The following is an 18,287-nucleotide window of genomic DNA, read 5'->3' on the forward strand; positions in this document are numbered from 1 at the left end:
CGGAGTTTGTTAAGTGTGTCCAGGACAGATTCCTGTCACAGTATGTTGACAGGCCGACTAGAGGAAATGCCATGTTAGGTCTAGTTTTAGGTAATGAACCAGGTCAGGTGACAGATCTATCGGTGGGTGAGCATTTTGGGGACAGCGACCACTGCTCGTTAATCTTTAGAATTGTCATGAACAGGGATAGGAGCAAAGAGGATGGGAAGATATTTAACTGGGGAAAGGCGAATTATGACGCTATAAGGCGAGAACTTGAGAGTGTAAATTGGGATGACATTTTTGAAGGGAAATATACTATAGAGATGTGGTTGATGTTGAGGGATCTCTTGTAGGATGTAGGGATAAATTTGTCCCGGTGAGGCAGAGAAGGAATGGCAAGGTGAAGGAACCATAGGTGACAAGAGAGGTGGAAAAACTAGTTAGGAAGAAGAAGGCAGCATACATAAGGCATAAGCAGCAAGGATCAGACAGGACTCATGAGGAATATAGAGTAGCAAGGAGGGAACTTAAGGGGCTGAGGAGAGCGAGAAGGGGACATGAAAAGGCTTTGGCAAGTAGGGTTAAGGAGAATCCCAAGGTTTTTTACTCGTACGTGAAGAGCAGAAGGATGACTAGAGACAAAGGTGGGAAGCTGTGTCTGGAAGCTGTGGAAGTGGGTGAGGTTCTCAATGAATACTTCTCTTCAGTATTTCACCAAGGAGAGGGGTCTTGATGACGCTGAGGACAGTGTTGGTAAGGGTAATGTTCTAGAGTATGTAGATATCAAGAGAGAGAGGATATGTTGGGGCTGTTAGAGAAAATATTATGACAGATAAGTCCCTGGGGCCTGACGGAATATCCCCCAAGCTGTTTTGTGAGGCGAGGGAGGAGATTGCTGAACCGTTGGCTAGGATCTTTGAGTCCTCGTTGTCCACGGGAATGGTACCGGAGGATTGGAGGGTGGCGAATGTTGTCCCCTTATTCAAAAAAGGTAGTAGGGATAGTCCAGGGAATTACAGACCAGTGAGCCTTACGTCTGTGGTGGGTAAGCTGTTAGAAAGTATTCCAAGAGATAGTATCTATGAGCATTTAGAGAATAATGGACTGATTAGGGACAGCCAGCATGGATTTTTGAAGGGAAGATCTTGCCTCATAAGCCTGATAGGGTTCTTTGAGGAGGTGACCAGGAAGATTGATGAGGGTAGTGCAGTAGATGTGGTCTACATGGATTTTAGTAAGGCATTTGACAAGGTTCCACATGGTAGGCTTCTTCAGGTCAGAGGGCATGGGATCCAGGGAGGCTTGGCCGTGTGGATTCAGAATTGGCTTGCCTGTAGAAAGCAGAGGGTTGTGGTGGAGGGAGTGCATTTGGATTGGAGGGCTATGACTAGTGGTGTCCCACAAGGTTCAGTTCTGGGACCTCTACTTTTTGTGATATTTATTAATGACTCAGATGAAGGGGTTGAAGGGTGGGTTAGCAAGTTTGCAGACGACACAAAGATCGGTGGTGTTGTGGATAGTGTGGAGGGCTGTCGAAGCTTACAGAGGGATATTGATAGGATGCAGAGCTGGGCTGACAAGTGGCAGATGGAGTTCAATCCGGAGAAGTGTGAGGTGGTATACTTTGGAAGGATAAACTCCAAGAAGGAATACAAGGTAAATGGCAGGATTCTGGGCAGTGTAGAGGAGCAGAGGGATCTGGGGGTTCATATCCACAGATCACTGAAAGTTGCCACACAGGTGGATAGGGTAGTTAAGCAAGTTTATGGGATGTTAGCTTTCATAAATCGTGGGATCGAGTTTAAGAGCCGGGAAGTAATGATGCAGCTCTACAAAACTCTGGTTAGACCACACTTAGGGTACTGTGTCCAGTTCTGGTCTCCTCATAAAAGGAAGGATGTGGAGGCATTGGAAAGGGTGCAGAGGAGATTTGCCAGGATGCTGCCTGGATTAGAGAGTATGGATTATGAGGAGAGACTAAAGGAGATTGGAGAGAAGGAGGATGAGGGGAGACATGATAGAGGTATACAAAATATTGAGAGGAATAGATAGAGTGGACAGCCAGCACCTCTTTCCCAGGGCATCAATACAAGAGGGCATGGCTTTAAGGTAATGGGGGGGGAGTTCCAGTGGGACGTCAGAGGGAGGTTTTTCACCCAGAGAGTGGTTGGTGCATGGAATGCGCTGCCTGGGGTGGTGGTGGAGGCAGATATGTTGGTCAAATTCAAGACATCGTTAGATAGACTTATGGAGGAATTTAAGATGGGGGGGATATGTGGGAGGAAGGGGTTAGATAGTCTTAGGAGTGGTTTGAAGGTCAGCACAACATGGTGGGCTGAAGGGCCTGTATTGTGCAATATGGTGGAAGGCAAAACAAGATGGTAAGAAATGAAAAAGCAAAATATGAATATAGATGACCTACTCTCCAAAAAAATATGGGAAGAGTTATGACTGGAAATTGTTGAACTTAGTGTTGAAACTGGAAAGCCATAAAGTGCCTAATCTAAAAAGAGGTGCTGTTCTCTGAACTTTCATGCTGCTTTAATTGATTAGTGTCAGAATCCATGTTCAGAATAAAACTGGAGAATTAAAGTGACAAACAAAACTCTGCATTATACTGGAGCACTACAAAACAGTTGTCCAGTCTGTGTTTGTTTACTCCAATGTAGAGGAAGCGATGTGGTGAGCAATGTATGCAGTAAACTATGCTGAAATTGCTTTTTCATCTGCAAGCAAAGTTTGAGGCAAAGCAACACAGCAAAATACTGTGCCTGTTGGTATTCTGAAAAATAAAGTAAATCCTGGAAATACTCAGCAGGTTAGGCAGCATCTGAAGAAACAAAAACATTTAAGATTTATGGCTAATCACCTTCAAGAAATATTTTGACACCTATAATTGGAATCAGCAGGAAAAAATGATAAAGAGACAAACCTGAAGGCTCTTTATTTGAATGGATGTGGCATTCATAACAACAGATGAATTAATAACTAAAAAGAATGATTACAGTCAATTGTCATAACAGAGAAGTGAGTGCAGAATGACCAAAGTTGGGAATTAAATAGTCCAAGATACTTAATTTCTAGAAAGGTGAGTTACAATGTTACCAAAAAATAGCCTGAGAATCAGAAAAATTTTAGATATCAGCAAAGGACAACAGAGAAATTGAAAACACAAGGGAAAGTCGAATAGAGAGTAGCAGCAAAAGACATAAAAGACAGACTAAAAGCATTTATTGATGTGCAAAATGAAAAAGGTTAATGTGGATCCCCTACAGACTGAGACAGGAGAAATGATGTTAAGAAATGAAGAAGTGGCAGAGAAATAAAGAGAGTATTTTGCATTTGTCTTAGAGCAATAGAATCATAGAGAGGAATCTGGCCAAAGTGAAGTCATAGCATGTCAACTAGCTCTTCAGCACACCATGCCTATGCTGGCCAGTGTCCTTATTTAAAAAGACCTGGAAACCCCACTGGAAATAGTGAAGAACAACAGGTTTAGTAAGAAAGAGGAACTGAAAGGAATTAGCCGTAATAACTAAAAATGTTAAAATGGGTGCTTGTAGTCGAAGGGAACTCAATGAGCCAGAGGGCCTGTTTCCATTTTGTTTCAAGTTTGCAGATGATACCACCGTTGTAGGCCGTATCTCAAACAGCGATGAGTCGGAGTACAGGAAGAAGATAGAAAGCTTAGTGGAATGGTGTCATGACAACAAACTTTCCCTCAATGTCAACAAAACAAAAGAGCTGGTCATTGACTTCAGGAAAGAGGACAGTGTATATGCACCCATCTACATCAATGGTGCTGAGGTCGAGAGGGTTGACAGCTTCAAGTTCCTGGGAGTGAACATCACCAACAGCCTGTCCTGGTCAAATCACGTAGATGCCACAGCCAAGAAAGCTCACCAGCACTTCTACTTCCTCAGGAGGCTAAAGAAATTTGGTTTGTCCCCTTTGACTCTCACCAACTTTTACCGATGTACCATAGAAAGCATCCTATCTGGACATATCACGGCTTGGTACGGCAACTGCTCTGCCCAGGACCGCAAGAAGCTGCAGAGAGTTGTGGACACAGCCCAGCGCATCACAGACACCAGCCTCCCCTCCTTGGACTCTGTCTTTACCTCTCGTTGTCTTGGTGTAGCAGCCAGCATAATCAAAGACCCCACCCACCCGGGACACTTTCTCTTCTCTCCTCTTCCATCGGGTAGAAGATACAGGTGCCTGAGGGCACGTACCACCAGACTTAAGGACAGCTTCTACCCCACTGTGATAACAATGAGATGGACTATGACCTCACGTCACCTGTTGTGACCTTGCACCTTATTGCACCGCACTTTCTCTGTAGCTGTGACACTTTACTCTGTACTGTTACTGTTTTTACCTGTACTTTGTACTAACTCAATGTAACTGCACTGTGTAAGGAATTGACCAGTACGATCGGTTTGTAAGACAAGCTTTTCACTGTACCTCGGTACAAGTGACAATAATAAACCAATACCAATACCAAGTTTGCATCACTCTATGACTAAATTTACTAGAATTCCTTGAGGATATAACAACAGAGTACAGGGAGGGGAACCTGTAGATGTAGTGTACTTGAATTTCTAGAAGCCGATTGATGAGGTGTCACATAAAAGGCTGGTGCACAAGGCAAAAGCCCATGGTTTTGGGGGAAGTGTGTTGAAATGAATTGAAGACTGGTTATCACATAGAAGTCAGGGAGTCAAAATAAACCAGTCTTTTTCAGTCTGGAAGGATGTAACCAGTGGAAATCTTCAAGGATCATTCAGGGCCCTTGATTACATAAATGATCTGGAGGAGGGGACAGAGCATAAAGTATCGAAGTTTTTCGATGACACTAAAATAGGTGGGAGGGTATGTTGTGATATTTGGACTCTGCAACAAGATAGATTGAGTAAGCAGTCAGAACTAAGTAAATGGAGTTTAATGTGGGAAATTGTGATGTCATGCCCTTCGGAAAGAGGAATCAAAATGCAGACTATTTTCTAAATGAGGAGAAATCACAAGTGAGTGAAGTACGGCGGAATCCAGTTATTTCTTGTATGTGAATCACAAAAGATAGCAGGCAGGTACAGCTGGTAATTAGGAAGGCAAACAGCATTTTAGCCTTAATTGCAAGGGGGTTAGAGTTAGAAACAGGAAATTATTATTAGAATTGTACAGGGTGATGATGAGACCACACACAGTTTTGGTCTCCTTATTTAAGAAAGGATATACAAGCATTGGAGACAATCCAAAAGAGATTCACCAAACTAATTAGTGAGGTAATAGGTTTGCCCTAACATGAGCAGCCAAAGAAGTTGGACCTGTAATTTTTGGACTACAGAAGAATGAGCGGTAAACATTGAAATATTTAAGATCCTAAGGGGACATGTGAGGGTAGAAGCTGAGATATTTCCATTAGTGAGAGAGTCTCAATGAGGGGATTTAGTTACAAGGGGGCAATCATGTAAAACTGAGGTGTGTAGGGATTTCTTTCTCAGAGGGTGGTGAATCTCTGGAATTCTCAGAGTTGTGGAGAGATCATTGGAGGTATTTAAAGAGGAGGTGGATACATTTTTGAAAAATCAGCGAATTTAGGGCTACAGAGAGCTGACACAGAAGAGGAGTTGAGGCCTGGGGCAGATCAGCCATAATTGTATTGAATGGCGGGGCAAGCTTAAGGGGCCGAGTGGCCTACCCCTGCTCCTATTTTCCTGTGTGTGTTCTTGTGTATATCCTAACCTCATTTACTATCCTCGTTATTTTCTTAAAATCATTCAGTCATGTCGGTTAGACTCAAATTTTCCTTTAAGTCCAAATTGACTGTCGTTGATTAATCTGTGTTTTTATAAATATTGATTAATACTGCCCCTCCGACTTTATTCCAATTGTTTTTCCTGTGAATGCTGCCAGCAGAGTCCCACGGGGACAGTCGACATTGTCTCTTGCTGACATTGATGGGTGCTTCCTCAGACTAATGAGTGTGTCTCACCCTGTCTGGTACCGGCAGCAGTTATAGGCTTGTGTGGTGTCTCCACCTGGCAGCAAGAACACAGGATCCATACATCTGTGGTCTAGCATCTGTTGGTGAGATCTGCGACTAAGGACAGAATAGCAGAACTTGCAGATAAAGTTAAATGTTGAGAAACCCAATATAGTGTGTGAAGGGCATGTGTAATGAAGTAATGACAATTTTGAGAAAGTGGTTTTAGAAAAGGAAAGCAATATTAATCTACATTATGTATTTGAACTTCCAGAAGACATCTATAATGTGTCACATAATAGATAGCCAGCAAAATTGAGTGCTTATGAAAATGGAAGACAAATATTGGACTTGGTAAAGAGCTTAAGTGATAGACTCCTGCTCCTGCTACTATAGAAATAAAACATGTGTCTTTGAATTGGAAGGAAATGACCAGTGGCATCCCACAAGGATCTACATTGGAAGTTCAGTAATTTATTATATTTTCTGTGCCTAGCTTACATAATGCAATATTGATTCTAATATTCAAATTTGCTGATGACACATAGATGATTTGGTAAATTATCTGGATGGGTTCATAAAATTGTAAAAAAAACTGTTGACCATTAATGGTTAAAGGCAGTGCAATGAAATCTTGTAGGATTTTGCAAAGAATTGATTGAGTAGGTTTTTTTTCACTATTGAGGGAGTTGAAAACAAGAGGATATATGCTGTAGATTAGAGCCAGCTCATTCAAGTATTAAGAAACACATTCTTCAGAGAACAGTGGAAATGTGGTGGTCTCTCCAATAAGAGGAGTGGGTAAGGATATTGAAGCTAATCCGGTGGATGGAGTTACTGTGCAGATCAGGTGTGGTCTCATTGAATGGCAGAACAGACACAAGGTCTGGATAGCCTATTTCTTTACACATTTCCTGCCACGAGTAATTTATATGAATCAGTAGATGTAGTATAATGAAACACTCAATTTCTACCTGAAACTTGTCAACCTGACCTGAGTAACACTAGCCTTCAAGATTCAATGGCCAAATTTGGAACTGTTAGTTGTTAGGCTGGTACATTCGACTTTCAAAAATAGAAAAGCAGCAGATTTCCTGGTGAAATCTAAAATAACAGAAAATGCTAGAAATACTCGGGACATCAGCCAGAGAAACAGAATTAACATATCAGGTCAATGAGCTTTCACCAGAACTAGGAACAGTTAGAAATCAAACTTATTTAAAGTTGTAAGGAAGCAGGAGGGGTTGAATAGGACAAAGGGAATTGAGACCATAAAAAAACTGAATGACACAATTGGTGGTGTTGCCATCTGAGAAGGGACAGTAAAGACTTATTAATCACAGATGATCTGACTGGTGGGGTTGTAAGTGAAAGGAAGTGAATGAAAACAGGAGAGAAGAAATGCAATGCTGGAACAATGAGGTACAAAACACTGCAGTTGCTGGAAGTATGAAATAAGAGAATTCTGGAAATACTCAGCAGGGTCTGGCAGCATCTGTGTAGAGAGAAAAATAGTTAATCTTATAGGTTTATGACCTTTTAGCAAATCTGGCCAGTTATGATATAAACTGGATAGGCTAGTTTCTGAAATTGTTGAAGTCAAAGTATTGAGGGCTCTAAAGTGCCTTGTCTGAAGATGTGATGCTTGTTCCTTGAGTTCTGCTGGAACAGTGTGAGAGACCAAAATCAAAACTAAGAATGCCATAGTGATACCTTTCACTTTAATTGTCCTTGCCCCTCCTGCTTTGATCTCTCTACATTTGGCCTCGTCCACGGTTCCAACAAAGCACGATGCTAGATTGGGGAATAGCATCTTCTCTTCCAATTTAGTATGTTATAGCCACCAGGGCTTAAACTGAATCAAACAATTTTAGATAGCCAGTCTTTCCAGTTTATATCAGAACGAGCCAGTAACCAGTGACATTAATTCTGTTTATTCCCTCCTCAGCTGCTGCCTAACTTGCAAAATATTTCCAGTATTCTCTGTTTTACTTTGTTTTTCCAATTTCTGCAGTATTTTGTACCTCACAATTCCAATATTTCTTTCTCTTCTTTTTTATCCATCTCATTCTATTTACAACTCCTGATAGATCACCTGCAATGAAGAAGCCTTCACCATCTCACAGTCAGCACCATCATGCCTTGTGTCATGCAATATTTAATTGTCTCCACCCATTCACAGACATTCCCTTGGTTTTCTCCAGCTCTCCCCCTTCTCTGCAGTTTAAAACATGTTTGATTTCTGATGAAAGCTCATTGACCTGAAATGTTAAACCTGTTACTTTCTCTTTAACATTTCACCAGTCAAAGGTTCAATGGTTGAAATGTGTCTTTCAGATTTTAAATCATAAACTGTGCAATGTTTATGATTTAGCACAGCCTTTTACAGTTTGCACAAAGCAGAGTTTGTATGCATGAAGGTCAGTGACCAGTGGTGTGCCTCAGGGATCTCTTCTGGGACCCTTACTCTTCGTGATTTTTATAAATAACCTGGATGAGGAAGTGGAGGGATGGGTTAGTAAGTTTGCTGATGACACAAAGGTTGGAGGTGTTGTGGATAGTGTGGAGGGCAGTCAGAGGTTGCAGCGGGAGATAGGATGCAAAACTGGGTCGAGACGTGGCAGGTGGAGTTCAACCCAGGTAAGCGTGAAGTGGTTCATTTTGGTAGGTCAAATATGATGGCAGAATATAATAGTAATGGTAAGAATCTTGGCAGTGTGGAGGATCAGAGGGATCTTGGGGTCCGAGTCCATAGGACACTCAAAGCAGCTACACAGGTTGACTCTGTGGTTAAGAAGGCATACGGTGTATTGTCCTTCATCAATCGTGGAATTGAATTTAGGAGCCGAAAGGTAATGCTACAGCTATATAAGACCCTAGTCAGAACCTACTTGGAGTACTGTGCTCAGTTCTGGTCACTTCACTACAGGAAGGATGTGGAAGCCATAGAAAGGGTGCAGAAGAGAATTACAAGGATATTGCCTGGATTGGGGAGCATGCCTTTGAAAACAGGTTGGAGCGACAGAGAATGAGAGGTGACCACAATGATAGGAGGCATTGATCGTGTGGATAGTCAGAGGCTTTTTCCCAGGGCTGAAATGGTTGCCACAAGAGGACACAGGTTTAAGGTGCAGGGGAGTAGGTACAGAGGAGATGTCAGGGGTAAGTTTTTTCTCAGTGGTGAGTGCTTGGTGGAGGCAGATACGATAGGGTCGTTTAAGAGACTTTTGGATAGGTACATGGAGCTTAGAAAAATAGAGGGGTATGGGTAAGCCTAGTAATTTCCAAGGTAGGGACATGTTCGGCACAGCTTTGTTGGCCGAAGGGCCTGTATTGTGCTGTAGGTTTTCTATGTTTCTATATCTGATAGTTATAGAACAATAATTTTTGTTTATTTTGCTTTTGTCAGGTAGCAGTGTGTGGAGGTGCCAACAAGTACTTTCCTGGAGTGGCAGTAATGTGTGGGTCCTCAGCAGCTCTATTATATATGGCACTTGAGCGTTTATTCGCAGCTGTAAAAATCGACGATCCAACAGATGCCATCGCCAGTATGATACTTTACTGACCAAATAAGTATTTTTAGTGAGGAATTCTATTAGTGCAACATTTTTCGCGATGTTCTTCTAACAATATAGTCATTATGTAATGTAATTGTGGACAAAACAGCAGTTAGTTTTCATTCCCATAAATAACAGGGTACTAATGAATACATAATTTGGGAAGTTGGCTTGAGAGACCACGCTGGCGCTGGTTCACTTACCCTGCCTGTGTCTTTGGAGCATTGAGTCCATGATTGCTCAGTGGAAAGGGAGCGTTTGGGATGGCACTGAGATCCTCAAGTCCATGCATCAGGAGCACACAGAAGCCCAGTATAAATGGCAAAATGGGCACATTCTCCCCACCTACCCATCCTTTCAAGCATCTCCTGCCCCATATACAATCTCATCTGTCAGTTGAGAACCAACAGAATTAGAGTGGAGGCTAGTCAATCTCGATGATGAAGAAGAAATAATCTGTTGTCGTTGATGTTCATTAATATACTAGATTTTGGCCAGAATATTGAAAAGGTTCTACTGATCACCTAGTGTGATCTTGTTGGATGATTGGTGGAATCTCCCTTTATCGAATGTGCTCAGAGCTTTTGTAATTCTTCTGGTCATGTTACAACAGTCAGAAACTTATAGAGTTGTTTTGCATCAAAACAGGCCCTTTGCCCCTACTCATCCATGTCAACCAAGGTGTGTAGCTGCTTGTCCCATTTGCCTATGTTTGACCCATATTTCTCTAAACCTTTCCTATCCATGTACCTGTCCATATGTCTTTTAAATGTTGTGATTGAACCCACCTCTATCAATTCCTCTGGCAGCTCGTTCCATTTACCCACTATGCTCTATGTGAAAATTTTTCCCCTCAGGTCCCCTTTAAATCTTTCCCCTCTCACCTTAAACCTATGTCCTATAGTTTTAGATTCCCCTACCCTGGAAAAAACACTGTGACCATCCACCTTATCTTTGACCCCCATGATTTTATAAACCTCTCTATAAGGTCACCCCTCAGCCTTCTTCACTCCAGTGAAAACAATCCCAGCCTATCCAGTCTCTCCTTATAACTGAAGCCCTCCAGTCTTGGCAACTTTGTTGTGAATCCTTTCTGCACCATTTCTAACTTAGTCACTTTCTTCCTATAGCATGGTGATGAGAACGGTACACAATACTCTGTGCAGTCTGACCAGCATCTTGTGCAGCTACAACATTATGTCCAACCCTTTTATTCAATGCCTTGACTGATGAATGCACGTGTGCTATATAGCCTTCTTCACCACCCTGTCTGCCTGTGTTGCCACTCTCAGGGAACAATGTACTTGTACCCTGAGAACTCTGTTCTACAACACTCCCCAGAGCTCTGCCATTCACTGTGTAAGTCCTGCCCTGGTTTAACTTCCCAAAATGCATCACTTCACACTTGTCTGAGTTAAATTCCAGCAGCCATTCCTTCACCCACATTCCCAGTTGATCTAGATCCTGTTGTAACGTTAGATAACTTCTTCACTGTCCACCACACAACCAACTTGCTAAGCATGCCACCTACATACTCATGATTTCCCATGCACAAAGCCATGCCGACTATCCCTCATCTGTCCTTTCCAGATGCAGATAGATCCTGTCTCTCAAAGTCCCCTCTAGTAACTTTCCCACCACTGGTGTTTTGCTCAGTAGCCTTTTGGAAAATGTAAAATTATATCCAGTTACCAGCTGCTGTTCAAATATACACTAACGTATATTGGCAGCTGCCAACATATTCACTTTAATGTATATTTTCAACGTCCAGTTGTCCCACTAGAAAGAGCCAGGTTCCATTTGCAATTAGAAACCCAATGTTACCAGTTTGAAACAGAGGTGAGTTTTCTTATTGGTGTGGTTAAGTGTGTAGTAATCGTAGGTCCTTCCAGTGCTGACCAGAATTTGGAGAGTTTTAAGGTGTCCATTATAAGAAGTTAATGATACATGCCACATTGTCTTAAGTTTGACTGAGGGAGAAGAGGAGATGAGGATCAACAGTAACAAGGGGATTGCTTTGGAGGGAGCTGCAGGTGGCCAGAGAAAGAAGCAGCAAAGAAAACAAGCCTGCAGGAGGTAGTGTACACCCAAAAGGCTGAGGCTCAGCTTCAAGTCAAACAAACAATGCTTTGAAAGGCTAAGACTTGAATGTATCTAGTCACTGACCTCCAGAACCTCTGGCTATGACAAAAGCTTAGAGGAGAACATTAATACCCTGCAGACCCACGTCTCATATATTGGCCAACAGCTGGAAGCCAGTAGAAATAATTGCAGAGCATCGTTATTGCTCTCTGATTCTCAAAGAAAAGTAGTATGGACGGAAAGCACAAATGTTCAAGCTGGACTGCTTCATTTTCTGTGCCATTGTGGAATGAAGTTTGCATGATTGTCTGCACCTCGTATGATAGCTGATGAACCTTTACCATTCTATTCAGTTACCTTCCCCACACTGACCTGCCTCCTGCTTCCTCATGTTACCATCTCTGATTGGATGAGCAGAACTTGAAGAGGATGTGAAGTCCAACAAATCCCCCTGCTGTTGTACTCAACTCATGAGTACTGTGACATGGACCCTGGGCAGGAATGCGCACCATTGTGGCACCCTTGTTATCTGTAGAAACCCCTCCTGTTCTCAGCACAATGGTCCTGGACGGCAGAAGAGACAAATAAGATAAAAACAGATTGAGAGATCATAAACAGTCTGAAAGTTTAATGTTGAAATCCTTTTTTATACCATCTTGCCATCACTGTTGTTTGAGAAGGGACAGATAAACCATAGAACCATAGAACCATACAGCACAAAACAGGCCCTTCGGCCCACCATGTTGTGCCGTCCATCAGACCACCCTCACACTACCTAACCCCTTCCTCCCGCATATCCCTCTATCTCACATTCCTCCATATGCCTATCCAACAAGCTCTTGAACCTGTTCAATGTATCTGCCTCCACCACCACCCCAGGCAGTGCATTCCATGCACCAACCACTCTCTGGGTGAAAAACCTCCCTCTGACATCTCCCCTGAACCTCCCACCCATAACCTTAAAGCCATGACCTCTCATCTTGAGCATTGGTGCCCTGGGAAGGAGGCACTGACTGTCTACTCTATCTATTCCTCTCAATATTTTATATACCTCTATCATGTCTCCTCTCATCCTCCTCCTTTCCAGTGAATAAAGCCCTAGCACCTTAAGCCTCTCCTCATATTCAATACTCTCCAATCCAGGCAGCATCCTGGTAAATCTCCTCTGAACCCTCTCCAATGCCTCCACATCCTTCCTATAATGAGGCGACCAGAACTGAACACAGTACTCTAAGTGTGGCCTAACTAGAGTTTTGTAAAGCTGCATCATCACCTCGTGGCTCTTAAACTCAGTCCCGCGACTTATGAAAGCCAACATCCCATTGGCCTTCTTAACTGCTCTTTCCACCTGTGAGGCAACTTTCAATGAACTGTGAATATGAACCCCCAGATCCCTCTGCTCCTCCACACTGCCAAGTACCTTGCCATTAACCCAGTACTCTGCCCTGGAGTTTGTCCTTCCAAAGTGTACCACCTCACACTTCTCCGGATTGAACTCCATCTGCCACTTGTCAGCCCAGCTCTGCATCCTATCAATATCCCTCTGTAAGCTCTGACAGCCCTCCACACTATCCACAACACCGCCTATCTTAGTGTCGTCTGCAAACTTACTAACCCAGCCCTCCACCCCCTCATCTAAGTCATCTATAAATATCACAAAAAGTAGAGGTCCCAGAACCGATCCCTGCGGGACACCACTAGTCACTGCCTTCCAATCCGAGGGCACTCCTTCCACCACAACCCTCTGCTTTCTACATGCAAGCCAATTCCTAATCCACATCTTATTTAATGGGCCTCTTTATCAGCTGTTTAACATATGATTTCCATATTTCCCCATGACTTAGAAGAAGGCCATTTTGGCCATCAAGTCTATGCTGGATCACAGAGAAATCCTATTCCCCTGCTTATTTTCCCTGTAACCTATTCTCACCCTAGATTCTATCACTCACCAACACACAAGGGGCAATTTACAGTGACCAATTAAACTACCAGGCCTGAGATCCGTGATGTATGGCATTTATTTGGATGTATGGCCCTTTATTTGGAATTCTATACCACCTTCTTCTCCAAGAGTGCCATGACTAATCTAGGAATGCCTCTGAAGCAAGTAGATGCAATGCATTTGATTAATGTGATGATCGAATGTAACATGCATATGAGCAATTTGCTTTTCCTACCATTTGTATGCTCAAAATCAGAATGAGGTGTTCTCAGATTAATTGATGACAAAGTTACAGACCAAATGCTGTAAATGGGATAACTATAAATGGGTCAACATGGAGATGGTGGGCTGAAGGGCTAGTTTCTGAGTTGTATGACACACAACTCTGAGGTAACTGGTGATAGTGGGTTGAGGGAGGAGGGGAGGTGTCAATGTGAGGTGAATGTGGATGAAAAGTGTGCATCTAAGTGGATACTGATGAAGCTGAAGTGGATGTGAGGAAAGTTGTCGATGGAGTTTGAAAAGAAAGTGAGAAAGGTGTGCACTTAAGAACTTGTAGGTTTTGGTGATATAGTGATTAAGTCATTGGACTATCACCCAGTTATGTAGAGACATGAGTTTGAACCCCATGATAGGGAAATTAACATAAGTGAGATTAAATAAAAGCTTAGAATTAAAAGCACTTTATTTTTCAGAGGAACTGCCAGGTTGTGGTAAAAATCCATCTGGTTCATTAATATGCCAGTCTGGCCTCTGTGTAACTCCAAATCCACCAGTGTGGTTGACTTAGGAGAGTAGCTGAATTCTGGCCTCCTGTGACCCTGAATACTCACAAATATCTTAGTAGTCAATCTACTACCAATCCAATATTGTACACCTTCTGATGACTGACATGTTCATCCCTTCTTAACTGCAGTGCTTTGTAGAGATGGTCAACAGCTTCAAGTTCTTTGGAATCTATATCACCAGCAACCTCACCTGATCCTTTCATACTGATGTGAAGATCAAGAAAGTGCATCAGCATGTTTACTTTGGAGGCACGAGAGACTGCAGATGCTGGAATATGGAGCAACAAGAAGGGATTAGTTTAATTAGGCATAATTAGCTTAGTTCAGCATAACATTGTGGGCCAAAGGACCTGTTCCTGTGCTGTACTGTTCTGTGCTCTAAGGACGTTGGGGTAAGCAGGTGAAAACAGTAGAGGGAGGGGACCAAGTGGAAGGAGTGTGTAGGTGATGGGTGAATGGACCGGGTAGAGAAAGGGAAAGAAACTGGGTGATGGGGTGCTGGGGTGGGTGTAGGAGAAACTGGGTAGATTAGAAGGAGAGAAAAAAGGGACAGAGGGGAGCAGTTTACCTGAAATTGCACAACTCAATGTTCATGCTGTCAGGTTGTAGACTACAAAGGCAGTTTGCGTTTGGCTTCATTTTGGTAGCAGAGGAGGCTGAGGACAGACATGTTGGTGTAGGAATGGGGAGGGGAGTTAAAATGGCTGACAACTAGTAGATGCAGATGGCCATGGCGGATGGAGTGCAGGACCCCAGCAAAGCAGTCACCAAGGCGTCTGAGAAGATTCAGCATGTCCACGAGGAGTCTCTTGAACTTCTGTAGATGCACTATACAAAGTATCCTGATAGGTTGCATCTTATCCTGTAAGTGAACTGCTCTGCTCTGGACTGATGGAACCTGCAGAGAGTGGTAAACACTGCCCAGTCCATTACAGGCTCGTCACTTCCTACAGTCCAGTCCAGTCCATCTTCACAGTGCATTGCTTCAGGAAGGTTAATAGTAGCCTGTCACCCTGTCCATTCCCTTTTCTCTGTCCTACCTTCTGGGAGAAGATGCAGGAGCTTGAAAGCCTGGATGTCCAGACTTAACAACAGCTTCTTCCCCACTGCTATCAGTCTTCTGAGCCAATCATCTCTTTCACATCCCTTTCCACCGGTTCTGTCACATTCCTGTACTCTTAACTCTATCCACCTCTCTCAGTTTTTCCACTGTTACCACTTTAGCATTTCTTTATGCACTACTTCAGATTGCAATACAACCTTTGCACCATTCTGCTGTTTTGCACACATTGTTGTATTTATTGTTACCATATATACTGTTTACTCTGTGAGCTTCATGCGAGCAAGGAATTTTGTTGCACCCTGGTGTATATGACAACAAACTGATCTGAGTGCCCATTCTCTTAAGGCCAAAGTTTGCAGGCCATTACCTATTTGTCCCCAGAACTTTTCTTTATTCTCCATTCTTGTTTACATGACCTTATTCACAGTCTGCTGAATTTACTTGTTGATTTACAAGTCTCTCGGCCTATTGGCCTTAATTATGTAAGACTTCAGCTTGTCTTGTTTAGCTTTGTATTTCTTAGTATAATTAAATAGATCACAGACCTACAGTTAAGCCATATCTCATATGACACTACTTGCCTTTCAGCAAACAATCAATTTCTCTGTTCCAGCCCCCAACTCCAAATTCGTTTAGATGATCTTTACCCTTTTTTCTCTCTATGTCCATGAATTAGTCAGTTTAGCGAACCAGACCCATGCTATTATGGAAATATCTGTTTGATATTCAAATTTTATCACCCACTGCTATTTAGATGGGAAAAGTCCTAAGTGTATCAACATTTTGAAGAGCTGATGAATGGACTTCACTCCAAGAACAATCTGACTCTTCACAATTTTAAAGGCTTGGTGGATTTATTGTTGCTGCCTCTGTGGATTTGTTAATCTTGTGATTAGCAAGACCACAAGGTTTCCTGGAAGGAAACAGATAACTAAACATCAACAAATACATATCACTGTGTCTCTGAATGGATAACTCTTCCAGCACTTCTTTCAGCTGTTTGAAACATTCATTTTAAAGCTCTTTGGTTCTTTATGGCTTGCTGGAATAAGAAACCTGGCCAGCTTTTATGCATGGAGACCTCACCTGCCTTTATGTACAGCAGCTTAACACCCATAAATTTAATTTGAATTGAATCTGTTCTTGCTGCAAGTTTCACTGCATTCTAATTTGGATATGAATCATCATTCCAATGTTCTCTGTGGTTTAAAATCTTGGAATTATGTACTTTAAGTTCAGTGCTTACAGGAGAAGACCTGTACAATGAAATTCAAATGAGCAAAATATGTCACCCACATTCTGAGAGAAAATAAAAAATATATATTCATGGTCTGATGTTGCTAAGAATACTTTTAAGGCTCATGTCTACCATGAAGAGTCCGACGTGGAGGTTGAACTGTATTTATTGTACGGGTATTCCATTTCATTATATTTGTGTTGTTGAATGAATGTCTGTCATTCCATATGCAGAATTTTAAACTTATATTATTTAATATTAATCATTCAGACACTACACGGTTTAAATTATATGAATAGTTTCATTAATGACATTTGCCAAATAGCTGCTGATATTTGTGTCTTGTTCCAGTTTACGTGAGTGGCGGTGTATTGGGCTTAATGTTTACTGGATTATTTATTGACCAGAAAAATAATCAAGGACAATTGGTGGTAAGTATTAAAGGGCATGTTTTATAGTTTATAAGAGTAAAAGACTGAAGTTCATTATTTAAAAAAATAGCTTTTTTGTCCAAACCATAGCAGGCTATCAGTATACCTTGAATTTGTGTTTAGCCCCAACTTGGCAGTGGAGATGGCCAAGGATAGACATGTCCATGTGGGAATAGGAAGGAGAATTAAAATGGCTAGCAACCAGCAGATCCAGACCCTTTGTGTATTGCAAGCTGTCACTATCCTGATTATTCCACAGTGGATAGGGAGTAAAACCAGCAAAATAATGCCTTCATTCGTTTGGATATTATTATTATTATTATTCCAGTCATTTGTCTGTTGGAGTTATATTTCTGAGGGGCTCAAGATGAAAATGGCTACTGTTTTTAGCCGCTGTTATAAAGTTAGCCACTGTATCAGGTAGTTCTAGACTGTTTGTAGCAACATTAGTGACAAATCCAAACTCAGTACTGTGTGTTACTTGATTATAGTTTTTGTCTTCACCCTTACTCCAGACAACCTAGGACTGAAGAACATCTCACATTCTGCCTGGGTGGACTACAACCCAACGGTATGAACACTGAGTTTTCCAATTTCGGGTAGCCTGCACTCCCTGTGCTTCTTTCTCTCTCCTTCTGATCCACATGTTTCCACCCAACCCCCCCCCCCCCCCCCCCCCACGCCACACACACACACACACACACACACACACACACACACACACACACACACACACTCATTCCTCTCCCCCACCTGGTTCCACTAGCCTATCACCCACACACCGTACCTATTGAGTCTCTTATCCCCTCCCCAACTGGTTTCTTCTGCCCATTATCCTCCCTTATCTGGTTCCACTTATCACCTTCCTTATTTATCCATTTCCAGCATCTGCTACCTCTTGTATCTCTACTTATCACATTTGAGGCTCTAACTCTACCTCCAGCCTCCCCTCCTCCATCTGGCTCCATCTTCTCATCTTCTTTTCCCTCTCATTATCTGCCTTTACCAGCTGCTCTCTCCCAACTCCACTCCACCTGGCTCGATCTGCCCATCATTCCCTTGCTCACCTGGTTAGCCAGCCCCTGCCTCGCTGCTCCCTCTCACCTCTTTATACTGGCTGTATCCCCTCTAAACTCAGTCCTGGGGCAGGATCTCCACCTGAAACGTCGATTACCCTTTGCCACCACAGATGCTGCTGACCTGCTGAGTTCCAACAGCA

General features: G+C 42.6%; 1 protein-coding gene across 4 annotated transcripts in view; it reads left to right on the forward strand.

Moving 5' to 3' along the window:
- Positions 1–18,287, forward strand: part of LOC127569594 (uncharacterized) — a 113,300-nt gene that overhangs the window by 46,699 nt on the left and 48,314 nt on the right. Inside the window, exon 5 of one of the 4 annotated variants that reach the window (XM_052014373.1) lies at positions 16,989–17,068. The exons of the other annotated variants lie outside the window; for them this stretch is intronic. Within the exon in view, the coding sequence (XP_051870333.1) occupies positions 16,989–16,997 (9 nt within the window). The 3' untranslated portion in view covers positions 16,998–17,068. The remainder of the gene's footprint in view (positions 1–16,988; positions 17,069–18,287) is intronic. 4 annotated transcript variants of the gene reach the window in all.

The sequence above is a fragment of the Pristis pectinata genome, chromosome 4 (assembly GCF_009764475.1).
Source record: "Pristis pectinata isolate sPriPec2 chromosome 4, sPriPec2.1.pri, whole genome shotgun sequence".
NCBI classification, from domain to species: Eukaryota; Metazoa; Chordata; class Chondrichthyes; order Rhinopristiformes; family Pristidae; genus Pristis; species Pristis pectinata.